General features: G+C 52.2%; 1 protein-coding gene across 1 annotated transcript; it reads right to left on the bottom strand.

The window, feature by feature from the left end:
* Positions 1-1,137: 1,137 nt before the first annotated feature.
* On the bottom strand, positions 1,138-27,456 carry Ogdhl (oxoglutarate dehydrogenase L). Its single transcript, XM_051141774.1, has 24 exons — positions 27,336-27,456; positions 23,735-23,945; positions 22,024-22,194; positions 17,811-17,913; positions 17,166-17,281; positions 16,852-17,006; positions 15,819-15,965; positions 14,199-14,289; positions 12,057-12,236; positions 11,758-11,886; positions 9,901-10,080; positions 9,214-9,366; positions 8,536-8,638; positions 7,977-8,105; positions 6,935-7,085; positions 5,906-6,033; positions 4,942-5,120; positions 4,741-4,812; positions 4,534-4,659; positions 4,337-4,409; positions 2,833-2,996; positions 2,528-2,682; positions 1,663-1,807; positions 1,138-1,318 (listed from the first exon to the last, which is right to left on the bottom strand). Exons 2-23 carry the CDS (start codon positions 23,936-23,938, stop codon positions 1,684-1,686), a joined length of 3,033 nt encoding a protein of 1,010 aa, XP_050997731.1. The 5' UTR covers positions 23,939-23,945; positions 27,336-27,456; the 3' UTR covers positions 1,138-1,318; positions 1,663-1,683.
* Between the last annotated feature and the right edge of the window lie 338 nt (positions 27,457-27,794).

Here is a 27,794-nt window from a genome sequence, read left to right as displayed (position 1 = left end):
TGTTCCTTTCCGTTCAGCTCGAGGGCTTTCATTTCCCTTTTTCAATGATTTATGCATCGTGTAATAGTATATTGTTAAATCTCCACGAGTCTGTAATTTTCTGTAGTTTCTCTGGCTGTTGTTTTATAACTTTACCCCACTATGCCCAAACAGACTGCAGGGCATCAATTTTCCTACATTTGTTGAGATTTGCTTTGTGTCCGAATATGTAATCTATTTTTAGATGGTTCCATATGCTGGTGAGAAGGTACATTCTTTGGTGACTGGGTAGAATACTCCGTAGATGTCTGTTAAGTCCATTTGATCTGTATGATCGCAATATTTCTATATTCATTTTCTGTCCATCTATCTAGTAAATGAGGTATTGTATTATTGTTAGGATTAATTTGTGACTTTAAATCTCACAGCACTTGTTTTTTTAAGGGGTGGGGTGGGGTTTCAAGACAGGGTTTCTCTGTGTAATAGCTCTGGCTCGGCTGGACTCACTTTGTAGACCAAGCTGGCCTCAAACTCACAAAGATCCACATGCCTCTGCCTCCCTAGTGCTAGGATTAAAGGTGTGCACCACCGCCCCCAGCTACAGCACTTGTTTTATGAAACTAGATGAGCCTGTGTTTGGAGAGTATATATTTAGAATTCTAATTTCCTCTGGATGGATTGTTTCTTTGATCAGTATGAAGTGTCTCTATCTCTTCCGACAAGTCTATTTTGTAAGAAATTGGAACAGCAATGCTGCCTCTTCCTGGTTCCATGTGCATGGACTATCTCTCTCCATCATTTTATACTATGATAGTGCTGGTCTTTGATAGTAAGACGTATTTGTTGGAAGCACAAATTTTTTCAAAGTCCAGGAGAAAATAGAGAGAACCACATGTATATCTCCCAAACAGGACCCCAGGTCTGAGGAACTGGCATGAGGTTGCAACCTTGCACCTGGAGGCCCTGCTCTGGGAAGGGGATGCACGTGTCACAGCTCCCCCAGCATCTTAGAGGTGCAAAGTCAGCAAGGGAGAAGGATGGAGAAGCCAAAGAGAAGTAGAAAACCTCTGCCTGTGGCTCAAATGAAAATCTGTTCTGGGCACCGACTCTTTCTCCTTTCCTTGCCCCTCCTCCAGCCATCTCTTCCCCAGCTTTAGTGTGAACGGAGAACCACACATCTTTCTCAAGTGTGTCTTTATTCCTCTGCTCTTTGGTTTCCTACTTTGGTTCACACATGTGTGCTGCATCTCACTGCATCTTGCAGTGTCGGTGAGCCTTGTCCACTGTTACTGCTGAAAGCTCTACTTCCAAGAACACAAAAGAGATCATCTCTTTGAATCTACAGATGAAGACAAGGGGGGTAAATGGCAACTAAGTCTGTCAGGATGGGAGCAATAGTACACAGCTCCAGTGGCTGTCTAGGGACAAGACCAATACAGCTAGAGAACTCCCCCCCCCCAACCCCCCAAAAAGATCCAGAAAGGTCAGCAGGGCTGGTGTGACAGGGTACATCTACATCCCTCTATCTAAGGAGTGCTAAGTCTTGGTCCTGACCAATTCTGAAATAACAGAGACCAAAGCTGGCAATGTTACTCTTTGGTCCCAGTTGCTACATGAATGGAGTTTATCTGGGCCCCCCAGAGTTTTCAGAAACCTCCTTCTGCAAGACTCCTTCTGCAAGACCTGAGCACGTTTGGCCTCATTTTAAAATGTCTTGCCCTCGAAGGCCTTCAGATTGAAGGCAGTATCCAGAAACTTCCTCAGTGACACCAAGTGAGTGTTCTTGTTTCCAGTGGCTGGTGCAGCTGCTGGGTCCCGGCCAACATACCTAGAAGAGGAAAGTCAGCTAAGGGAAGGGCTGGGTCTAGCTGCACACTCATTCTAGAACTGTAGGGTCACACATGAGAAAGACTGCCTGCCTGGGCAGTCCTCTCAGTGCACTGTGGCCTTACAAGCTCAGCGACCCAGCCACAGGACAGGGAGAAGTTGCAGCCTCCATGACCATGAAGACAACAATCATGCCAAACCCCAGAGACTTTGGGAGCAAACACACTTTTTGTTTTCCACATTTCTCACCCCTGACCCTATCTTCACAAGAGACAAAGACGCCCACACTGAGCACTAGCGGTTGCCACCTGCTAGACACTTCAGGAGGCTGGCCTGCACACACAGCTAATCTTATCTTTTGGGGGGAGAGGACAGAGAGGAGGCAGTACCAAGGCTAGGGCTAAGATTAAAGGGAGGAGATTTGAGTCACACAAGAGGGTCTAAAGTTTGATCCTAGACGCAGAATACTTAGGCTTACGATCCTTGAAGGCTACCCTAGTACCACCACCCGACCCCACCACCATCGATGCTGATACGCTAACCTGTAGACAGAGAGCTCAGAGCCTGTAGGGATTTATATACTTGCCAGAGAAGGGCAGAGGCTAGTTCTGAGTGGCACCGCCAATGAGGCAGGAAAAGCCAATACGGGACTGCCAGGCTCAAGAACAAAAGGCAGGCTAGCAGAGGTGGGAGGCAGATAGTGAACTGTCTAGCCCAGTACCATATGGGCCGGGAGCGGCCAAGGAGAGTCATGAAGCGCGGACTGATGTAGTCGTAATAGCCCATGTTCTTATGTTCTTCCTGGCACCACACCAGCTCAGCACCCGAGTACTTCTCTGCCTCCCGCATGATCAGGTCAAAAGGGAATGGAGAGATCTGGGGCAGTGGAGACACAAAGGCACAGTAAAGGAAGGACAACACATGCAGCGTCTGCACTGTGCCTCACCAGTCACACCCACACACTGCCTAGAGCCTGGAGCTGGTGAGTTGACCTCATCACCACCAGCGTGCAAAGATTCAGCCAACCTGCTCCAGGCGTGTGATGGCCACTTGCTGCTCCAGGCCCTGGCTGCTGCGCTCCTTCACCAGGTCGTAGTACACCTTTCCTGTGCAGAAGATGAGCCGCTGTACCTTCTCAGGAGACCCTGCCGCAGGGCCATCTTCTGGAATTATCCGCTGGAAGCTAGTTCCTAAGAGATGGACCAGGTACCTCAGGGGCAGCAGCATCCAGAAGGGCAATGAGACACTGAGCACCCCAACCAACCCTGGACTCTTCCTGGCTACTGGGTTGATTCAAGTTAGGCTGTTCACATTAGACAGCTTTTGGACTAAAGGACGAAGGACACCCCAAGTTCTCACAGGGAGAGAGCAGAGACGGGTCTACAGACAAGAGCAGAGCCCTGGGAGCCAAAACATTCAAGGTGTTGGATACAGGAATGGAAAAGGCCCCTGAAGGTCAGAGAAGATAACACGGTGGACCCATGATAGCACCATCCTGCTGTAGATCTACACCCCCCCACCCCCCCACCCCCGTTACACATGGCACCCAGCTCCCATGTGCCAAGGTGAGAAGAAGCCATTGGAGGCCACTGTACATTCCTCTTCCCTCCTCTCTGTAGCAGGGCCTCTATCCCCCAGCGTTGTCCACATGCTGCGAAATTCCCCAGGGCACTACTGTGATGTCCTGCCAGGTGTGGGGACAACACTGCTGCCAGGTGTGGGGACAGCACTGCCAGTCCACCGTGAGGTCCAGCAGCACTGGTGGAGCTCTGATGGCCCACTACAGCTGCCTTCCCACAGTGGACAGATGAAAACAAAACAAAAACAACTATCCATGCTGCTGAGGCCCTGACTGGCTAAACCCTGTCTCTACCACTACTCAGGACTCTGCCAAGCCAGAGCCACTCTGTTGGCCACAGGGCTTCCTTCTTGTGCTTCCCTGACTCCCTAGCAGGGCATACCTCAAGCCTTCATGTACGTTACCTGCCCCCGATTCTCAGGTCAATGAAGCTGAGTGCTTTGGGAGAGGGCAACCCGGTTCCCAGAAATGTCTATTTGGTTCCTGACTGAGATAGACACTAGATAGATAGATAGATGGATGGATGGATGGATGGATGGACGGACGGACGGACGGACGGACGGACGGACGGACGGACGATGGGTGGATGGATGGATAGAGATGGTAGATAGATGATAGATGATAAACAGACGGTGACTAACACTCAGTACTTAGCAAACCAGATACTGCTCTACCAGTGTCTGGCCTCTTGGCAGTCCTTATTGATGGTTAAGAGAGCCCGTCAACTCCCTGGACCCTGGAGCTTATTCCTAGCAATCTGATCTAGCCAAGGTGCCAATCTCCCAATGCTGTGACAGGTGAGAACCAGGACAGGAGCCGATGAGGGGCCAGTGAACACAGAGTTGGGAAGACAACAGAGCTCCAGAGGCAAAAAACCACACATCAGTCACTAGGCCTCACAGGTCACCACCCCAGTGAAAGAGACCCAAGAGGCTCAGATCAGGCACATACCAGACACCATCTGGTCAAAGCTGGACTTGGCATCAGGGTGCCTCAGCAGGGACTTGGGTGTGAAGACAATGAGCTGGAAGGTAAAAAAAAAAAAAAAAAAAAAAAAAAAGCCAGTTGCCAGTAGCCCCTACCTATCTACAGCTCCCCACACCCAACCCTTGCACTGCCATGGTGCTAACAGGCCCGGGGCAGCTCACGGGCTTGCGGAAGGGTAGCAGGATCTGTCGGCGCAGCACGTGGAAGTAGCTGGCTGGTGTTGAGCAGTTCACCACAATCCAATTGCAGTCGTAGAGCTGACTCACCTCGAAGTCCTCAGTGAACACCTGCAGTGCACACTGGTGGCTAGGAGGGGCGCTCTACACCAGGGCTCTACTCCCCTCCTGGGGAGAGCAGGCAGCACTCACTGGGTAGGCATCTGAGTCCTCATTGCTCATCTGCAGGAACCTCTCTGGCCTTGCTGAGGAGTGCTCCGGACCCTGAAAGTACATATGTGACCTAGACTCAGCCTACACAGACCTCAGGCCTGGGGTGCCTAGATGGATGGCTTCAAGGGGCAGACTAACCCTGCCTGTGCTTGTTCCCACCTTGCCACAAGTCTGCCTTACCATGCCCTCCATGCCATGGGGCAGCAGGAGGACGATGCCGTTGTGCCGCACCCACTTGGCCTGGCCAGTGCTGATGAACTGGTCGATGATGCACTGGGCCGTGTTGTGGAAGTCACCAAACTGAGCTTCCCAGAGGACCAGGGCGTTGGGGCTGGCCATGGCGTAGCCCAGCTCAAAGCCTAGGCAAAGGATACCAAGACAGAGCTCAGTGCAAAGTCACCAAGTGGCTGAACCCAGCCTTTTCTCACTATATGCTGCCAGTCCCAGCCCGTCCTTCCCAATGGGCCAGAAAGAGTCAGGGTCTCACTGTGCCACAGAGGCCTGGATGTGACTACCTGGGTGTGGAACCATGCTTTTTGTATACTATATGTTGCCGTGTTAGACCATATGTATCCCAGGAACCAAGGCCACAGACAACCTGGGAACACGACACAGACCATCAACCAAAAAGACCCCTGAAAATATGTGCAAAGCTCCTGAGAAAGGGCAGACACATGTGGGGCTGAGCCCCAGGAAGAAGTGAAGGGGAAGTATGCTGACTTCAGGCAAGCTAAGGGGAAGCATGTCCCTGTGGAGTCACAGCCGGACCTCAGCACACAGTACCTGGGGGTACAGGATAGAGAAGATGGGCTTAAGGCCACCTAAACCCAGGGCCAAGCTTTAGTGGCAGCTGGTCAGTAGCTGTGTACTGCTATGGACTCCGCTGGGATTTTTGTCTGGACTGCCTGTGGCTGGTATTCAGGGAAAGAGTTTAGGTAGGTGTCTTGTAGAAAACAAAGCAAATGTCCATTCACTGAGATGCCTGTCGGACCATGTGGGACATGACCTCATCTCCCAAATGTCTCTAGAAAGAAACGGTCCCACGGCAGTTCCTCAGGACCATCCTAGCACCTCTGTCCTTCCCAATTTCTGAGATCGCCTGCCCTTCCAGACCCCGGGGAATCCCAGTGAACATCCCGCCCACCTAGAACGCCATACTCCGAGAGGGAGCTGTTGCACACAGTGTAGGGGGCTTGGTCAGGCCACAGGTGATTCATCGGGACACATGTCCTCCGGTCAACCTCTTGGTCATGAAGAACATGGTGCCGGTGGCTGGGGAGAGAGATCAGGAGAGGGACAAGAGCGGGCAGGCTGACATCTACTCCAGACCTGAGTGGCAGCAAGTAGGCGGGTCTCATTATTATCCCAAAAACTTGTAAGGTCTAATGGAATGGTCACACCAAGAAGGTTGCCTGCCAGCCACCCATACAATACACTGAAGGTGCCAGACCTAGGTCTGCAAGTTAGATCATCTCAGCTTCATGGAGGGAACCAGTGAGACCTGCCTTGCAGCATCCCAGAAGCAGAGTAGCGCCTGAGACCCCAGTGGGCCACATCCTCAAGGGGCCATCTCCTACCTATCCTGCCATCTCTTCATCCACCACACCTGCCCCGCCCATGCTCAGAGGGAGCTGGGAAGCACTGTGAAGCACCCACGATGGAATAGTAAGGGGGCTACCTGGCGGAGGACCAAGCCTAGCAAAGAGTGGCATGTAGCCCAAGGCGCAGGTGATGGCTGCTTGGCTCCCAAGCTGAAATTAGGCGGGCCAATGAACATGACACTGAGTCAAGACCCAAGATTTCGGGCCCCAACCTAGAAGAAATATGAGTCCTCACTCGGATCCCAAAGCTCAAGAACCAAGGTGGAAAGCGTGGTCTGGCGCAGGCCACCAAATTAGAAATAAGGGCTCCCGAGGGCCATAGATGACCACTAGCTTGCTACTGGCAGGGGGAGGGGGGCGACGGTCAGGAAAGGGTCTCAGCAGCTGTCTGAAAACTTGGCCCTGCCTGGCTGTGGATTTAGCCAGACAAGTGTCCTCCCAAGGAGTTTCCTTAATAAGGGGAGGCAGGTCTACCTCAAATCTCTAATGCTAACCCTGCGAAGCCTGTGTTTTGCTGAGTTATGAGACGCATGGGTTCAGTGAAGACAAGGCCCAGCCTGCCACAGCCTCACCTGAATGTCCCCCTCTCCACATCTTGGCCGCTGAGGCGCACATGGATGCCCTCCTTCAGCAGCGAACCGAAGGCCATGTACTCTGCCAACGCCCAGTCCACTGTGCGTTTCCTGGTCATGTCTGCGCGGCCACGCAGGATGCGAGAGAGGCCTGTGGGAAGGGGACCCGAGGAACAGGGTTCAGCCACAGGGGCGGACGGCTGAGGGCAAATGCTCAGTGACTAAGGTGTAAGTGGTCCCCTGCAGACATTCCTCCCCTACCCTGCAGCCAGACCAGGGCTCGTCTAGGCTGCTTCTCCAAAGGAGGAAGCAGAAATGTCCTGGGTCAGGATGCCCTGTGACAATCTCATGCAGGACGGTCCCTGCTCTCCAGAAGAGGAGACTAAACTAATAAATATCGCACAGCCAGGAAGACCCCTGCAGTACACACAAACTGCAACATGAAGCCTGGATGCCATCGGTGGGTGCCTCATGCACACTGTGAGAGAACTGTGTCCTCAGAGCTACCTAGGGACACAGACTCTAGCCAGGAGGCCCTAAGCCTCACAGACAGAAACTACCGTGGCCACGGCTAAGTGACCACCTACTAGCCCGGCTCAAAAGCCAGAAACTCATGGGGCTACCCTCTGGCCTAAGCCTCAGCTAGCGGCACACCCATGTCTCCTTGCTAGCAGAATTCCTGCAACTTTCCAGGTTCTCTCCTATCCCTCCAGAGCTCCCTACTTCCCTGTTTTCCTACATGGCCCAGGGGCACCCTAGGGACTGTCTTTGGCAGATTCAAGCTACTAATCTAAGACCTTGCCTTGGCACCCAGCTGGACTATGATGTCCACAAATGCCTAACTGCCCACATCCACTGGTAGAGGAGCTAGAAACATAGGAAGGGGCCCACATGAAGCTTTGAGAGCCAAACCAGGACACCAAGAGGCTAAGCAGGGAGATGCCACAAGCTTTGTCTCCCTTGGTATCCCAAACAAGCCTCTCTGCAGGACACAGTGTTGGCTCCGAAAGTGGCCATACTGGAGCTTGGACAGCAGCCTCACCTGTGTGGATCTTAAAGTCCTCCAGGGGCACAGAGCTGGCCACGTTGCCAATGTGGGTTAGCATGTCCTCGGGGATGCCCGTGGTAGGGCAGGTCATGCTCTTGGGTTCCCCATCCATATTGAAGAAGCCTGAGGGAAAAGACTCCATTCATTCCCTGGTGGTGATGGGACTCTGACACCCTGGTCAGTTTTCTGTCCCGGGATAGAAGGGTTGCAATTCCTTATGCCCAGAGGCATCAGTATATGCCCTTGGGGCCTGCCACAGTAGTAGCACCTACCCCTACCCCGACACTCCCCTCGACCCTAGCATCATAGCTTGGCCCCACCAGAGGGGCCCTCTTAGTATACTCCCCCAGTACCTCCCACCCTTGTCCCTGGCAAGGCACAGGTGGCCCACACTGGCTCTAATGCCACTTCCTCCACATTAGTCTGCCTCCTCCTGCAGGCAACAGCTCCTAGCTCTGCAGTGGCTGCTCTCCGGAGCCATTGCAGTCCTGCTCCTCCACCAATGCTCACAGGAGGCTTGAGGGGATCCCTGAGGCGCATGTGCCGCACTCACCAGGCCAGGGGGAGTCCAGCCAGTGCTTTATATGCAGGATCTTTTTATCCTTGGACCTGCCATATGCCTCCTCACAGATCCGGTCATACTTGGCAATTTCTTCCTGGTATTGAGAGGAAGGTATGCACAGACAGTGATAGATTGGGCATCCGGGAGGGGTCAGTCAGCCCAGACTCAAAAACCCTGTTCCCCATCACCACGTTCTGGAACTCTCTGCTTCTTGGTTCGTAAGTCAGATGCATGGTCAGATGCCCAGACCTCAGACTGCAGAGTGGCCCTGGGCCCAGGTACTGCAAAGCCTGGGTGAGCCTGGAGTGGGCTCCGGAAGGGATCCAAGGAGACAGAGCAGTGACTTGGGCCTTGTTTTCAGAGGCAGAGGGACTAACATGTCCAGAGACAATTCCGGGCACGATGCCAAACAAGGACACCTCTTCGAGGAACCACACAGGGAATCCCCTTTCCTGTCTGAAACCCGGCTTGTCCCAAATCACAGCGCACACTCAGCTATGACCACTGTGCCCTGTTAAAACCAGGGACTTTTGGAGACAACGAACATGAGCCACCTCCTTTAACTCTTCGATGTCTGGCACTGGGCCGATGACATCTGCAGCCCTCCCACGGTCCCATCCTGTCCATCCGAGGTTCGTCCCCCCACGCCCACAAGTCCCGCCTGCCCACCTCAAACTCCTGGAGGGTGACGGCGCCCTCGGCGATGAGCTTGTCTGCGTACTTCTTCAGCACAGGCACCTGTCTGTGGATCTGCTTGTACATAAGTGGCTGCGTGAACATGGGCTCATCCATCTCATTGTGGCCGCGCCGGCGGTAACAGACCTGGACGGGGCGGCCAGGGGTTCAAGTCCGTCCCACACACAGGCTGTGTGCTAGGCACACACGCAGGCGAGGCCCCAATCTGAGGAGTCCCGGAAGGACTCGCTCTCACCTGTCGCTGAATGAACGCTCCATGCCCAGGCCACTGTACAGGAGGGTTGCGTCTTGGTGACACTAACCCTCTACCTAAACGCACTTGTAGCCCTCAGTGCTTAAGATGGGACTGCACTCTAACAGGCTGGCATGCCAGCATTGCTCCAGCCCCAGTACCCTCAAATAGTCCAAGCTTGACCCGCAAAGCACAGACAGCCCCCATCCCTGCTCTAGCCCAAATCGCCTGGTTTGTTTGAACCACCAAGAATCAGCTACTAAGCCTGTTCTGGCACCAGCATCCGCAAACACACCTGACTTTCTTGACAAGGCAGGAATGGGCTATTCACCCCATCTTTGGCTCTAGCGCCCCCTACTATGCCCAGCATAGCAGGAATGAGTCTACCCCCACCCTTGCCTTGGTCTCAGTCCATACCCCAGACCCACCAGGTCTACCACAACATCTTTGTTGAAGGTGTTCCTCCACTCGGCTGCCACACTGCACACATACATCACAGCCTCTGGGTCATCTGCGTTCACATGGAAGATGGGTGCATTGACCACCCGTGCCACGTCAGTTGGGTAAGGTGAGGAGCGAGCCATTCGGGGATCTGTGGTAAAGCCAATCTGCAAGGGCAGGAGAAGCCAGATTTGTGTTTTTGTTTGTTTGTTTTTTGTTTTTGTTTTTGTTTTGTTTTTTGTACTCTACTCTGTGTCCCTCTGTGTATTTCTTTTGGGGACAGGGTTTCATTAGGCCTGGGCTCCAGCAATCCTACTATCTTAGCCTCTAGGGTGGCTGGAACTAGTGGCATGAGCCCACAGTTTGCTTACTTTGGGCTAGAATAAATAAGGTCAAGGAGCTGGGGGGTGGGTCTACCAGGGTACCTAGGACACACAGGGGACACTAAGGGATACTAGTGAGTGGGTCCTTGACCAGATATGAGGGGCGACAGTGACAGCGGCAACTACAAGGAAGCTGCACTGCTTTTCTACTAGACACTTTGCTACATGGGTACATAGGCCTTGGGGGGGGGGGCGGGGCGGGGCGAGGAGGGGATCTGATCCACCCGAGTGACTGCGGAGCTCTGGGCAAGATGTTTTGGTTCCCAGCCTCAGTGTCTTCATCTATAAGGAAGTCTTATTAAAGTCCTGCCTCTGAGAAAAACTCAAGAAAGATTAAACGGCCACCGCAAATGAGGCAGCAAACACAGGGTTTCTAACTGGTATTAACCTTAGCTGCTTGGAAGGAAAGGAATGTGACTGCCAGCTGAGACCAATGTGCTCAGGGGAGCTCGAGGTCACCTACAGCTACATGGCCAGGCCCTGGTCCGTGTCCCTCCCATCCTTGCCACATCCTCTCTGCTGCTACACATGGGTGTCTCCAGGTGCCTGTGAGAGGATGTCTCAGGACCCCACCCCTGCCAAGATGCAAAACCTTGCAGTATTTGCATAGAATCTCTATCTGTCACTATACCATTAATCATATGCCTAATATAATGTCACTATACTATAAACTTTAAAGAACAAGAAAAACAAAAGCCTGTTCATGCATTCATGTTTTGTACAGGATTCGTGTCTCTTTTTTGTTTGTTTTGTTTTGTTTTGTTTTTCAAAACAGGGTCTCTCCGTGTAGCCCTTGCTGTCCTGGACTTGCTTTGTAGACCAGGCTGGCCTCAAACTCACAGCAATCCACCTGCCTCTACCTCCCAAGTGCTAGGATCAAAGGCATGCACCACCATCGCCCAGCTCAGGATTAGTGTCTTTTTTTTTTTTTTTCCTGAGCACTTTTGTATGTTTGATTTTGGAGTTCAAACCCAAGGCCTGCATATGCTAGGCAAGGATTCCCTTGGATTTTCCGAGATGGGCCTCACTATACATACATGCATACATATATACACATACATATCTTAAACTGTCCATGAACTTTCTATGAAGCCTGGTGCTGGGATGCCACAGGCAGGTAGCACTACACCTGGTCTGAATATTTTGGGTCCACAGTCAATTGAGCCTATGGATGTGTAACCTCTAAGTACAGTGGTTCTAACACTGTCTATAAACGTATATAGATGGGTATGCAATACATATGTATACATTACATACCTACCACCTTCTCAGACCAGGACACAGGACTGGGCAGCGGGCTCCCTGTCTGAGGTTGCATGCTGGGATCAGGTCCTCTACCCACAGTCACGTATGTTGCGGGACAGTGGGGTGAACACCAGGGCTAGCTTGCTTTTCCCACAAACCCACAGCCCAGACTTCTAGGAATGGGCACGCAACCCGGTATGGAGCCCATATCCTTACCTGGTTGTTGACCACAACATGCACTGTGCCGTTGGTGGTATAGGAAGGCAGGTCACTCAGATGGAAGGTCTCATAGACGACACCCTGGCCAGCGAAGGCGGCATCCCCGTGGACCAGGATGGACATGACCTGAATGGCAGGGGGTAAGGCAGCAGGATCCTGTACCCCAGCCTATGAAGCCCACCCTACTTCCTCTGCTACCAAGATCCAGGACCCATGTCCTCAGTGTCTAGAATCTCAGAGCCCTACTCTCAAAGGATGGCCTTCAGGTGCCACCCTAGGGACCCTGACAAGCTCACCTTCCTACCCTGGGCATCCCCGCGGTAGAACTGCTCTGCCTTCGTCTTCCCCTGTACTACAGGGTCCACAGCCTCCAGATGGGAAGGGTTGGCTACCAGCGACAGTGTGATGTTCCTGTTGGTGACTCGGTTGATCCTCTCATGGTACATGCCCAGATGGTATTTGACATCACCAGAGCCCTGAGGGTAAAGGTAGGATGTGATGAACCTACCACTTCCGGCGGGGAACGAAGGGCACCTTATGATCACACCGAACCAACTTGCCAGGTTTCTTGGAACACACCAGAGCTCAGCAGCTCCCTTACCCCTCACACCAATGAAATCAAGTGCAGAGAAGTGTCGGAGGGCATCTTAGGAGCGAGGAGAAAGCTTACTTTCTAAACAATATATAAAGTCACTATGTAGTAAGACAGTTAAGCCAAGACAAATCTTCCACTAGCAAAGGGAAGAAAATCCAGACAAAGCAAGGAGAAAAAGCAAGCTAATATATCAAATGCAGGGAAAGAGCTGGCTGTTCTCAATACACAAAGCGGCTTTGGAAATTAGTAAAGCCAAGTGAGAGAAAAATGAACAAAAGACATAAAGGGGACTTTACAGAACACGAACCACTGAGATTCAAATACTCAGTTGATTCATATAAAAAAATGTATTAAAAACAAATCATTTTGCAGCTATCCTATTGGCAAAGGAAAAACAGAGATGGGAACGGCTGTGGGAGGCGCGTGCTGCGGGTGGGCCCAGGGGAGGCTCCGTGGTGTCCGCTTCTTGCCCAGGCTCACACACTTCTCAGATGCCATCTAGCAGCTAGTCATGTGCTCACATGTGCTCATTACAACAAGCAGAGCCCTGACCCAGAACACTGCAGAACACTGGGAGAAGCCAACACACCAAGCTTCCTCCGTGCTGGCACAGAGCAACAACAACTTGGGTGAGTGAAGCAGCCAGGTACCCACAGTGCCCCAAGCTGTTCTCATGGCTCCCAGACAGATGCATGTGCCTACGGGGAACACACCTCACCACAAACGCAGGCGAGCGCACACGAACACACCACAGGAATGATGTATCATGGGGAAAATGTTTTCACTGAATCAAATTTTCTTTAAATAATGTTCAATTTCTTTTTCAATGTATATTTTTTCCTTTCAACAATATTTACATTTTAGTTATTTAAAAAAAGATAAATTTTTAAAAGTGCTCCTTAGCCAAAATAATAATAATAATAATAATAATAATAATAATAATAATAATAATAATAATAATAATAATAATAATTCTGTTTTCTTCCTCCAAATCCTCTAATTCCTCACAGCATTCTGGAGCAGGTGCCTTTGTGACTAATCTACTGAGGAGCAAATAGAGGCTTACAGGTGTGAAGGTGGCCAAGCGGCATGAACAAGATGCAGGAAGTTCCTGGGCTAGAAGGCAGCCATGTGGGCCCTGGGCCTACTCCAGCACCATGTGTCAGGTACTCTTGGACCAACCAAGCACCTGCGTAGGCGCTAAGGCTTTAGAGAGACAAAGTTCCTCCCTCGCTCTTGAAAGGAAAAGAGATGTGCATGTATACATGGATGAATACATGGGGTTACACAGACACGACACACACACACACAGGGGTAGGGGGTGTGGAAAAAGGCCAAAGAGGAGGCAAAGCAAAGGGACACAGAAGAAGGAAGGACATTCAGATAGAGCCTTGGACAAGAAGAAATAATGCAGTCGGGCTGAGGACTTGGCATGGCCAAGAGCCCCAGTGACATCCAAACCACAGAGTAGGACCAAGAAAGCATGCCCTTGGCTAGTGGGCCAAGGGCACAGGAAGCCATCAGCACACCCATGCCTCTCTGGCTGATAAAAGGACTGTGCACAAAGGCTCAGCAACCAAATCTCAGGGGAGAAACTGCTGGGAAGGCCCTGCAGGGCTCTGCACCACAGTTCCTCTAGCTGGGAATAGTAAGGTTGGCCTGGATTCTCCAACGCAGCACCGGCTCTCCAAAGCCTGAGGGACCTTCTGCAAACATCCCAGCCCCTTGAGTCTTGACTCTTTCCACATCTGTCAGCCCGATAGCTCCAGTCCCAAACTCCCCCAGGCCACCCCATACACACCAGCCCCCTTGGGGTATGCCAGAACCAGCGTGTGGCACCCACCTCATCTGCAGCTTCCAGCTTGGGGTCAAACTGACAGAAGATCTGCTCCAGGTCCTTGCGGATCACGTTGGCCAGCACATTCAGCCTGCCCCTAAGACCAAAATGTCCTGGGCTGTCACCTGTCACCATGGTCACCTTCCTACAATGGCCAAATCCAGCCATTCGCCCTACCTGCCATGGGACCTATCAGAACCCTTCCTTCTGGAACCCAAGTAAGGCCCAACCTTCCCATCCTGCCTCAATACACCAGGGGCATGAGTGGTTCTGGTCGGCCAGCTTCCTTCAGGCAGACTCCCGGCACATCAGTGACTTAGAAAGCCTTCTGGGGAGGGGCAGGAAGCCACCAAGCCACCTATAGCACATCCTCACTCATTCTCCCACAAAAACCTAACCCAAGCTATTACTTTGGCACCTCTTCACATTGAACTTAGTATGCTAAGGTTCCAGGGCTGCTCGCATGCTCCTCTAAGCTCAGCCAGCAGCAGCTTTGAGCAGGATGGGGCAGCGGGGACTCAGATCAGGCACCCCTGCACCAGATTCTTCAGCGCAGCCTCAACTTCCCACTCGTGGTAGTTAGTGCAGGGCGGGCGCCAGCCTGGTAGGAACACACAAGTGACTCAAAAATTACCCTCAGAGCCCATTGACTTCAGGGCAACGGTGGCACCAAGCCTGACTCCCAGCTCCACCCAGGAAGGAAGAGCCTCCTCCTGGTCAGTTCCCTCACTGATCCCCAATATCCCCGCCCTCTCCAACCCACCCAACCCCCACAACACATATACAGTTCAGGTACAAAGAACATTGCTCAGGTGCTCTGGGTAAAACCCTCCACAGCCCCCATGTTAGTTAGCATTCACACCGTGGAGCACTGAGCAGAGAGCCCTCCAAGCAAATGCTCACCTAACAGCTATCTGAGCCACCTCTGTCTTCCAGGTGCTACCTTCTCCTGCTCTCCTAACAGCCTGAGGCATGGAGTCATGTGTCCCATGCCACCGTGGCTACTGAGACAGCTCCACCAGACACCTGGGCACTTCCAGGCCCATCAAAGGACCACATCAGACAAACCTCAGACTCCTGACAGGCCTGCCGAGGCAGAAACCATCTACACCGTGCATCTACAGTCCCTTAGGCAATGCAGCCCTGCGCTAGCCCAACCACAAGCACCTGTCTAGATCACGGCAGAGCTCTGCCCCACAGACTGCTGCTGGCCAAGGAAACTTCAAAGTCTTCATCAAGGGAAACACAGAGTCACCCGTCTCCTCAGACCCATGTCCAAGCGATGCCGACTCAGGGCCATCTACTCTCACACCCCTAAGCACAAGCCCTTGACATGTTTTTATCCACAGGGTCGCCCAGTACAATGTGTCCCACCAGCCTGAGGCCCCGCCTCTCCTGGGAAAAGCAGCAAGAGGACCAGAGAGAGTCTGACTGGGCCCTGGCTGCACGTGGCTTTGGCCAACCACCTGGCTCTCGTTGTAAAGAACAGGCCAGACCTGGGGCCCTTGAGAACCTACCAAGTTGCCTGCTTTTTTGCCTCAAGTCCCACCAATGCCCCTCAGCCCGACTTCCCCCTCCTCTCCTCCTTCCAAGCAAGCACGGATGGAGCGGAGCCCAGCACCCCACCTGTGCGGCATCCCCAGAATCACATTTTCGATGCCCATCTCGCTAGATTTGTCAATAATGGTCTTGAGTGCAGGGATCATGACCTCACAGCCTTCCAGGCCAAACCGCTTCTCCGAAGACCACTTCCTGGCCAGGAAGTCTTCAAACCTGCTGAGGCAAAAGGGAAGTGGAAGGAAGAGGTAGAAGGGGATGACGCCAGGGTTCTGGGAGTGGGGGTGTTTGCAGCACCGGAAGCTGAATGCCCAGGACACAGAAAGGACCAACTCACCTCTCTCCTGTATAGCCCAGGACACACACAGAGAGCTTGGAGGGCTCTCTGCTCAGAGGGGCCCTTCTGGGCCAGTTTAGGCCTCCACGGTGTGAATGCTAACTAGCCTGGGGGCTGTGGAGGGTTTTACCCAGAGCACCTGAGCAATGTTCTTTGTACCTGACCTGTATATGTGTTGTGGGGGGTGGGTATGTTGGGGAGGATGGGGATATCGGGGATCAGTGAGGGAACTGACGAGGAGGAGGCTCTTCCTTCCTGGGGGGAGCTGGGAGTCAGCTCCTGCAAGCCCAGATAGCGCTACTGTGATAACTGTCTAAGTTGAGCTTAGAAAGTCACTCAGCACCCAGTAGCCGAGCCAGGTGCACTTCCAGGCCAGGCCCCTATGGCCCTGGAAGGTGCCTTCTTCCGAGGCACCAGTAGGTAGCACTTCAGTGCCCATTGCCTGGGGTGCCATCACACTCACCCATGCCAGGGACAGTACTCTGTCATGTCATCCCCACGGCCACACCCTGTTACTTCTGCCCATGCTCAGTATGACCTCCGCTGCAATGCTTCTCGGCAGTCCCATCCATGCCCACCTATGTGGCTCTGATGGTCAAATTAACTGAGCATATGGTCCTGATGTTTTGCCTAAGGGCTTCTGCAGGCCTCCAGCAGAAGGAGCAAGCCAGCCTGCCTTCCCTTGCTGGGCCCTGCTAGTCTCCCAGCCAGGGGTACCAAGCATGGCCCTTCATCCATGCAGGAAGTCCATCAAATTGTGCTGACCTCATGGAGCGCACCAGCCTGGCCAGCAGGGTCCGCTTCTCCTCGCTGGAAAACTGCATCACACCAGGGGTTTCAAATTTCTGTCGGATCCACTGGCATTGCTCCACGTCATTAATAAACATGAACTCCAGGCCGATGTGCTGGCAGTAGGTGCTCTGAGAGGAACAGGTGGAAAGTCTATGAGCCGGCCAGAGGGCTGACAGTCCTAGAGTCTGAGACAAAAAAGGAAGCACCCTCCCTCCCTCCCTCTCTCCTTCCCTCCCCAAACGCTCAAGAGCTGCAGAGCTAAGGCAGACAGGACTTCCTGGGCTTACCTCCAGGCGACGAATGATCTCTCGAAGAGAGAGTGTGTTCTCCGAGCCCCCAATGAAAGTCGTGGTGGGCAGCTGAAACTCCTTATCCAGATCAGCCTCCTGCAGGTCATAGAAGGCTGGAAAGGAGCCCAAGGCAGCAGGGGGAGCAAGAATGAGGTTAGGCTGGGGTGTGGACAGCATCCCGGCAATGCCCGCTGTAAACCCCCCCCCCCCCACAGACCTAGCTGGAAGTCCCGAGCATTCATCAGTGGAGAGAGGAGTGGAGGATCCGCTCCCACCTGCTGCCATGAGAGTGGTTTGGACAAGTGGTGAACCCCAGTGCAGGGAGGAACACATCCCTCTTGGGGACGCTGTGTAGTAGTAACTGGACCCAGGCAGGAAAGAGTCACGTAGACCCAGAGATATGCTGGGCTCAGGCTAGGTTCCAGACCCCACAAGCTCCTCACTGGGCCACAGGCACCAGCTAGCATGACAGGGGAGGATCTCAACTCTTGGGGACGCTGTGTAGTAGTAACTGGACCCAGGCAGGAAAGAGTCACGTAGACCCAGAGATATGCTGGGCTCAGGCTAGGTTCCAGACCCCACAAGCTCCTCACTGGGCCACAGGCACCAGCTAGCATGACAGGGGAGGATCTCAACTCTTACCCAATTTGTCAATGGTTGTGATCAAGTCTGAGGGCACAAAGGAGTCCAGGTCTGCATCCAGGATGCCCAGGGGGTCCAGCTGGGCTACATGGTGGCCTCGGATCTAGGAAAAGGGAAAATAACAAGGCTGGACAGATCTTTATTCCAAGTGAGGCTCAGAGCCCCATCCTGCTCCCAGCTTCTGAGTTTCAAGCTGTCACACATCCTACTGTGTTGTCACCTGTGAATCTCCTGGTGGCAGATGGTGGAAGCTCTAGTTCAAAGGTACAACACAAGGCTGCCAAGAATAAGCAAAGACAGATACATGAGGTTACGCACTACACACCACCGGTAAGTGTGAATTTCCAGAAACTTCCAAAGTGTCCGGCATAACCAGGAAAATACACGTAAGAGTGAGGAAAATTCCTCTTTGCTATTGTGAAACCACTTCCACAGTCTCCCATGCATGCCCTTGCGCATGTGCATACACAATACATTTTTTAATTTAAAAGATTGAGTGGAGGGTTTAAAAATTAATACATATAGGCATTAGAAAAACCATAAACTAAAGAGAGATCATGAAGTAAGAAAAATTACTGTACACAGAGATAGGGCAATATAGGAACTGTAAAAATTGGGTTGAAAGGGTAAGATTTCAAAGAATCAGGCTTTTAAAATATCTTATTTTGGAGATTTGACTTTGGAACCTTATAAACATTTTAATTATAAGGTAGATTAAGATTTAACACTAATAGTAAGCTCTACCAAATAGCAATATGTCCACAGCAGCACGGCCATGCCGAGAAGAATGATTCCACTTGGCCAATGGAATATTCTCTAAAGACAACAGAACTATGGGGGGAGGGGAGACTCCTAAGCTCTCCTCCTGCCAATCAGGAACAACAGTGGAGAATTGTTATTCCAAGCCTGGTGTGTGTAGGCTAAGGAAACATCACATAAGCCATGGCACTGGCACCGCTGAGAACGTCTACTGCTGGCATCTTTGAAAGGAGACGGTGCTATAAGACGGATGAGGTCAAACCCTTAGTCCTGCATCTGAAGTATAAAGCATCAGAATAAATCCATAATGCATGTTATCCTTCTAAAAAACACACACTTCCCAGCACTGATCGCTGCAATTGACGAGACCGAGAGACAGCAGTCTCAGAACTCCTGGGAAGCCTAAGATGGTTCTGGAAGGGGGGAAATATGCAAGGCTATTCTACTTATTTTTCTGTTGTTATAATAAAACACTGGACCAAAACCACTTTGGTGAGGAAAAGGCCTGTTTGGCTTATAGGTCCTTCATGAAAGGAGGTGAAGACAGGAATTCAAGGCAGGACCCTGGAGGCAGGACCCAAAGCAGAGACCAAGGAGGGGCTCACGGGATAGGAGGAGCGCTGCTCACTGGCCAACTCAGCTTCTTTGCTTAACAGACCCACTGCTCGCTGTAGGCTGGGCCCTCTTACATCAATTAGCAATTAAGACATGGCCACAGGCCATCCTGAGCAAGGCAATTCCTCAACGAGGTTCTCTCTTCCCAGGTGTCTCCAGTGACAAGTGAAGCTAACTATGACAAAGATTGACTTAGAGCATATTGGACCAGAGAGGAGAGGGCTGCTAAGCACTGCCAGGTCTGGGAATAAGGACACGGTGTAAGGGGTGTGTGTGCGTGTGCGTGCGCGTGTGTATGTGTGTACATAATTTACCACAGACTGGAATTCATCTAATATGCTTAAGTATGTTTAGTCATATGAAGCTATAAAGAGAAGAAAGTTGGGTATGGTGATACAGGCCTCTAATGCTAGTAATCGGAAGGCTAAGGCAGGAGGACCATGAACTCAAAGCCAGCCCAGTCAGTATAGACTATTAATGGAGCGGGGGGGGGGGGGGGGGGGGGGGGGAGGAGGAAGAAGGGGAGGAGGAGGAGAAAAGCGACAACCTTCACTGGTTACTTATGAAGGATACACAAAACACATGATGTTTTTTGAAGATCAGTCAATAAAAGGAAAAACAAAATGCCTCCCCTGGCCATGCCTTTGCCGTACACTGTGCACCTCAGTGGACAAAGGGAGCCATCCTATGACAAGCACCTCAGGGAAAAGGGAAATATTTAGCATGCTTGGCTGCTCACTGCATCCCATGCCCACCAAGAGGCTGACTGGGGGAAATCAAGTCTACACGGGGTAAAGCCTCCAGAGATCAGAATTCATGTGCATGGACAATGGGATGGAAGCAGAGAAACTCTGACTCAGAAAACCTCTACAGGGAAACCACCAAGGTTCATTTCACAAAGGTAGCAAGAAATACACAAAACAGAGACGGAGCTGCAGCGTGCAGGAGACACGTCAGCCACTGAAGCAGGCAGCTTTACTGTGATCTTGCTTCAAACAGGCCATGCCGGAATCCACAGGACCCTGAGCTTGGTACTGGCTAATTAAAAACAAAAAACAACAACAAAGAACAAGCCAGTTATGGTGGCACATGGCTGCAAACTCAGCACTTAGAAGATGGAAGCCAAAGGATGAGGAGTTCAAGGTCATCCTAAACTACATAGCTTGTTTGAAAGGAGACCTCTGGGCTACATGACAATATGGACTGAAAAGATGGCTCAGTGGGTGAGACATGAGGACTGAGTTCAAATCCCCAGCACCACATGAACAAACAACTAGGCACGATTTTGTGCACTTGTAACCTCCATTAACGCTAACAAAATCAGCCAGGCATGGTGGTGTACACTTTTAATCCCAGCACTCTGGAGGCAGAGGCAGGAGGATCTCTGTGAGGCCAGCCTGGTCTACAAAGTGAGTCCAGGACAGCCAAGGCTACACAGAGAAACCCTGACTTGAAAAAAGAAAAATAGCTAAGCCAGATGGATCCAGAGAGCTTACTGGCTAACCATCCTTGCCACAACAGTGAACCTCTGACTCAATGAGACACCGTCTCAGGACAGTGAGGCAGAGATGAAGAGAACAGCCTGCTCTGACCTCTATACACACACACACACACACACACACACACACCTGCACACTCATATGCACGTACCACACACAAGCACTATGCTGGGATAAGGCCAGAAAAAGGCCCCCAAGCGGCATCCTGGATGTGAATCTCAGTGCTATATAGTTACAGTTCAACTTTCCTTGTTCTTGTCAAGGTCAATAATGAGGTTTCTCTGTGTCTTTCACCCAGTCAAGAAAACACAATGAACATTTCACACTCTTCTTGATTTGGGGATATTTCCAGACATAGTGAGATCTGTTGGAGATAGGACCCAAGTCTAAACGTGAAATTCACTTACATTTCACCAGCTCCTTGTAGTCAGAGCTGAAATGTGCTTTTGTACAAATGTTTTTAGGATGCCTGTGCCCAGACTACAACCAATCACACAAGGGGAGGTGTGGAAGTTTCCCCTTGTGGTGTGACATTGATCCTCAAAAAGTCTTAGATTTTGGAGTTCTTAGGGGTTTGTTTTGTTTTTTAGATGCTCAACTGGCTAGGCCTCAGGCCAGTGAGAGCCCCCTGGCACCCTTGAGCACCAGGTGGCCAGGGAACTCTCTTTCACTCCACACTCCCACACAGAGGGTGCCGGGTGGAAGACAGCTAGCTCATTGTTTCCGTTTGCTAATGCCCTGGTGTTCCCTCCCAGTCCCATGTAGCAGCTTGCTGCTCCCTCCCTCTCTTCAAGGGCCCAGGACCCCTAGAATTACCGCCACTTCCCACAGAGATCCTCAATGGTTGCACCTGTAACCGACCCAATTGATCCTGTTCAGCTGAGAGCATGGACCGTCACCAAAACACACTGCCAAAGACTGGGCCCAGCCTAGGGACCCCATGTGAGAGAGCCCAAGCCTCCAGAACAAGCAGCTGGTGGGGGAGCCGCGCTTGGTAAATTATAAATTCATGCCATCTTCACTAATGGAGCTACTGCTATTATAAACCGTCCCGTTTCTTGGAATGCCCAGGCTAGAGACTGGTTATCAAGTGTCAGAGTGCTCCGTAGTCACTTACTGCTAAATGGGATTGCTCACCTATTAAGTGTTCCTCTGAGTACTTAGGGCATCGTGTGCAAGATGAACAACAGCACGGAGAAAAAGACAAGCCAGAAAAACAACACACTCAAAAGCTCTAAGTGGTATATGACAAAGACTGGTTCTCAGTGGAAGTGACAACAGAGCTCAGACTCCCTGCACCCTCCCCACATCCTCTTCACCCCTGCCTTGGTCACTCTCACCTGGTAGGCACGGATCAAAGACTGTACTGCCAGGTGGTCCTCTACCAGCTTGCTGGTCTTGGTGCAACTTGAGACTGATGGCCTGCTCTCTTGGATGACAGCAGGGGGCTGTGGCTGAGCAGGACCCAGAGAGGCCTCCTTACTTGCTTTCTGGAAGAAGCTGTCCCAGGACTGGGTAGGGGAGAAAGAACCCAACACATTCAGTGTTCTTGGGAACCATGGTGCTCAGGGACTTTCTCTACTAGCCCAGACCCCTTACACATTGGCCAGCTCTCCTCAGGATGTGGGTTCAGTTATGACAGGGACATCTGCCCTAGGGGAAAAAATCTCTTCTTGCACACTGGGTTGTAGAGGTCTCAGTAAAGAACAGAACGGCAGGCACAGATCACAAGATCTATGTATAGATTTGTGTGTGTGTGTTTGTGTATGTGTGTGTGTGTGTGTGTGTGTGTGTGTGTGTGTGAGACAACAATCCCACTACTGGTAATTTATCCACAAATGTCCTTATACAACTGTGTCCAGATGTTTCCTTTAGGGTTGTTTATAAAAACAGTGATGTCCAAACATCCTAAATGACTACCATCAGGCAACTGGCTAAATAAATAAATGTAGACCCTGGAAAGCTGTGCAGTCTTCTGTGAAAAAATACATTTGTTGGGGGTGGATGTAGGATGCTACCAACACATGCTGCAAGGAGGACAGGGCTGGAGAGATGTGTGGGCCTGCTGCTTCACAGAGAAGCAAGACCAGGCATGTATACACACAGATATATCTGTTTGTTCTAGGAGAGCAGAGAAACAGTGCTGTCCTGAGGTGGAGCTGCTGGCCAGGTTCCTGGGAGAAGCCTGTCCCCATGTGTGAGGGCCCAGGACCTCATGGCCTGGGTCCTATTCTCAGCACCACAGTCAGGGAAAAATACTGCTTCCTTCTGCTCACTCCCATGTGGGACTGCTAGGAACATTAGCTGCCAGGACTCAAGGAAAGCAATTTGACAAAACATCAAAAGTGCGCACACATCTACTCTTAGAAAAACCTTCCTACAGTCAGCTGTGCCCATGCACAAGTAGATTCTGCAGCAGCGCTCACAGCAATCAAGACAGGAGTAGACCAGAAGTCCACTACTAGGAACAAGATGACATCCATGTGACAAACTACACAAAAACAAATACTCAGTGGAGCTCTCCATGTATGAACATGGAAAGAGTTAAAAGCCAACAATAACAACACGGGATTGTTACCTGTCAGCCTGATAGAAAAGAGGGGAAATTCTGTTGTTTATAAAAGTTTACAGAAACAAAAATCTCAGAATGAGGAAAAAAACTAAACTTAAATCCTGTGGTGGGCTGAGAGGGATCTCTTGACTTTTCATACTTCTTGAGTCTGGACCATGTGACCATTTACTTCTCTTCCATTTCACTTTTAGTTACCAAGAGGTTAAATTAGTTTATCAGATGACACATCTATAGCCATCCATTTTCTTAATTTCATCCCGGGAGCCATCTGGAAAGAGTGTGGCAGCATAACTAGGCAGGGCATCTTCATGGCCCAACCAGCACTTCATCAGCAAGAAAGCAAGAAAGCAAGAAGCCTCTTCCTTTCTCTCCCCGAGAGACACAGGAACTGAGATCATGGCCGCTCCTGGACAATCCGTCATCCCGCCCTCCAACCCCGCCACTTCCCCTCCCACGGAACGCAAAACACAGGTGCTAACCTTGTGAACACTCTGTGGGTTTTCCAACCAGGCAAAGTACATCTCCTCCACATAACTGGGGCTGACTCCACTTCTGCTCCTTGGGATGGTAGTCGGTGGCCCAGAGGACCTCCTGCGCCCACTGAACACTGGGAGATCCCGTGTGGCCAGGAGCTTTGTGGCCTGTGGCCCCAACCTGCATGGCAGCAGCCTCAGCTGACTCATTCTGAGCCTGTGATGAAGAAGCATAAATCACAGTCGGGAGGAAGCTCAGACGCATACGTGTGAGTTCACTCCGAGCATCTATGCTCCTTCTGAAAGGTGGCCCCAGACTAAGCCAAGGTTGTCGGTGGCTGAGAGCACCTCCTGCGCCCACAGAACACTGGGAAATCCCAGGTGGGTAGGAGTTTTGTGGCCTGTGGCCCCAACCTGAATGGCAGCATGGTCCTAGCATCCATGCTAGACATCTATCAGCTAGAGAGATACTAGACAAGTGACAAACTCCCATTTCTTCCAGCTTCATTTCATAGACCTTCTCCAACGGACTCTGAAACACAGTGCTCTTGGGCCCTCCCCTCCAGCCCAGGCTCCCTGTCTGCTGGCCCCAGGACCCTGCTACCTCCACACACAACCCTGCTTCAGAGGGCACCTGGCTCAGGCCCTGGAGCCCACGCAGATCACAGGACATGTGTGGGCAGTAACCCCCCCCCCCAAAAAGGATGGTCACATAGCCTACCACCTGGGAAATAGGACAGGGGTCCTCCAAGCACTGGGTTGGCTGTGAGCAGTCAGAAAAAGGCAGGGAGAGGGCCCTGGGAGCAAAGGCTCAGAAAGAAGAGAGGAGACAAGACACACCCTCTCTGGAGTCTCTACTCAGCGGTCAGAAGTGACCAGTGACTCCCTTGTGAGTGCAACACCAGGTCAGGGTAGACTTCCTCCTGGTCAAAGCCAAAACGTCAGGAACCCAGGCCTCAACAACAGCCCCACTTCACAGAAGTGAGGTCTGAGGGTCCCTCTGATGGAGGCGGAATGAAAGACCACCCAATGGCAGATCCTTACTGCAGCTGCCTTCTCTGGCTCCCAAATGCTGCCTGGGACTCACACTCTGGACGAAGGCCACCTGAGGCAGCTGTCAGCCCAGGGTACTGAGAGGCCGGAGGCCACTCGGGTCACGGAAACACAAGACTGGGCTCCCTTCACTTGTCAAACTACCTGCCCTTTCCCGAGAAAGAGGCCTGAAATGATGGGCAGGCTTTCGATGGACACATCCTCAGCCACTTCTCCCCAGAGGACCAGGAGTTTCAAAGGTCTCCTTGCTCAGACCTGATGAGACCCCTGCTGCCCCTGGGTCCTGCCACCACATGTAAAGTGGGACCTCTGTTGTCCTGCCTCCCCCCATGGCTTTGACCAGGAGGTCCTCTCCTGCCCTGCCCAGCCACGGCCTGGACACGGAGTAGATCCTTCCTACTGAATACTGGCTAATGCTTTTCTGCCTAGGGAGCCCAAGCTTCAAAGCAGAGTGCACCCATCAGAATCCAGACGCCCACAGCCCCTTATACAGCTCATTAGCCCAGAACATGTATATTCTAGCGTATAACTGGCTCTTGGTCCTGCTTAGGAACTGGCCCTGAGTCATTGCCAACTGCACCCCTCCATTCTACCCCTACCACCAGCTAAACCAAGTCAGGACACCAGTGGCTGGAGTTCCTCCAAAGGCCACGTATGGCTCTCCTGGGCTGCCTCCCTGCATCCTTGCAGACTCACTTGAGGTGGAGGGACAGGTGAGGTATACAGTCAAGGAAGGGTGGCCTCCTGAGGTGACCTGCAGTGAGTCTGAATAGAGGAAAATTAATAGCTAGGAAATATACCCTACTGCAAGGGGAAAGGGTAGCAGAACTCTCATCCTCAGGTGCTCCAGGATCCCCTCCCACACATTTCAACCCCTGAGCTAGTGTAGCCAGACCCCACAGTGAGCCACCTGAGGCTGGACCTCCTCGGGTAGCAGCTTTCCAAAAGCTAAACGTGGGCTCTAGGGTCAGAGAGCTGGGGTCATGGTGCTCAACGTCCTCAAAGGGGCACAGAGGCGAAAGCTAGGCTGGAGAGTAACCAGAGGTCTGCTCCAGTGCCTGTGTCTTTATCACGACCACGTCAAGATGTTGGCCCACTACCTCCTGGGGGCAATGACCCAACTGCTCTTTCTCCCAGCTTTACCCCGACAGGGGGATGGGACAATTTGGGCCAGATAGGGACAATGCCTGGCTGTACCCAGCCTGGCCCAGGGTAGGAACACTGTGTTTTACAAACACAGAACAATCTGGGCAGCCACACATTGCTATGGCCTTGACCCAAGCCAGCAGGGGATGCCAGCCATTCCCACCCCCATGCCAGCTGGGCTTGAGGACCCCAGAGCTTTGCTGATCACTAAATCCACAGCCAGGGCCCTAGTTAGCACTGCTACATACTGCCCAAACAGGGCAAGGTAGCAGCAAGGACCCCCAAAACGTGCCTTGTGTACGTTTCTAGTGGGCAGATCTTGGGGACATCCTCTCTGGAACAATGTGTCATCCAGTAGTCCCAACCCAAGCCCAGAACCAGGGCAGGCAATCTGCCACTAACCCTCCCATAGTGGGGCTCAGGGGAGGGCTTGGCATCTTGGATGCCTTGGGAAAATCAGTTTTGGAGGTCAAGGGCAAGGAAGCCCCCTCCCAAGACTTCAAGCAGCGGCAGCCGCAGAGCTGTATATCTATTCTGTTTTGCACTGCAAATTGGACTCTGCCTGACTGGAGAATACACGACTCCAAAGAGCTAGGCAGGAGGGTGGGGTGCGGGTGGGGGTACAGCTTATATTCTTGGCAGGGAGGAAGGAAAGGACAGACTAAAGGCCAGGATTGGGAAAACTACAAGGATGAGTGAGGCCTGGTTATACAGTGGATGTGTGGAAAAGATCGACACACTGGTTTTAGGCTTGGATCCTCTGAGGCTAGGGGTTTCAGAGCTGGGTCTCTGCAGAGCAAGGCCCTTGAGGTCAGTCAGGTAAGGCCTCTTACGGCCTCAGGGTTACTCATCAATGGAAGTGGGGAAAGCACCTTCTGTGAAGGCTGAGACCCCAGACTACTTGAGCAAGGAATCTGGCCAGCCCCGGGTTTGTTCGAGTGGGAGCAGAAACCACAGCTAAAATCATGTATAGGGCCTGTCCTAGGACTTCGAAGCCGCTTGCGTGTCTGGCCAGGTGCAAGCTGGAATCTCTTCTCAACCTCAGTGCTGTACTGGGCAGCCCCCTCTCCCTGGAAGAGTACTAGGTAGGCTCCTCCCCAGGTCACTGACGGTGGAGGTGGGGGGGGGGGGTTGGGGGGGTCTGCTGCCTTCCGGGTAGAAGCCTCACTGTTGGCAAGTCACTCCTTCCCACGCAATCTGCACTCGCCTACTGAAACGAGCAAAGGGCTAAGGGTTCTAAGAAACGCCTGGGTGAAACCAAGGTCACGTTCCCCCTCACTCCCCATCCCCACTCCACCCCCTCCCCAAGGGCCCCGGCTGCGGGCAGCGGGCAGCGTTGCCCCGGGACCTAGGACAGAGGAGCAAAGGACCCGGCTCGCAGGAACGGGGGTCGCGCCGCCGCGCTCACCGGCTGGCGGAGATTCCGGGCCACGCGGTCCGGGAGGGGCTGAAGGTCCGACGGCTGCGCGGAGGGGCGCGAGCAGCGTACAGTACCAATTACCTGGGTCACGTGATTCGGCCGCTGTGAGCGCGCACCCCCGGGACTCCGCGCGTCGTGACGTCTCAGACGCCCCGCCCTGTCTGCGGCCCGCGCTGTCCGAGGTGCTGACCTCCCAGGTCCAAGACCACATGAGACACGTCCCCCACACCCCCAAAGAGCCAGGCTCCTCCGCATAACAAACAGGAGCCCACGCCTGCATGCCTGAGTGACTGGGAACACTGCTGGGCCCATGAACCCCAGTGTACTGGACTTGAAACTAAGGAGAATGTACCAGAATAAAGCAGATGTGTATGTGTGTTTGTGGGGGAAGATAGATTCCTCTCTAAAGCCTATGAAAAGTTCTGCTGTCTTCAGGCTGTTTTGAAA

This window comes from Acomys russatus, chromosome 3, assembly GCF_903995435.1.
Source record: "Acomys russatus chromosome 3, mAcoRus1.1, whole genome shotgun sequence".
Classification (NCBI taxonomy): domain Eukaryota; kingdom Metazoa; phylum Chordata; class Mammalia; order Rodentia; family Muridae; genus Acomys; species Acomys russatus.
This window is presented reverse-complemented; position numbering and strand designations above follow the sequence as displayed.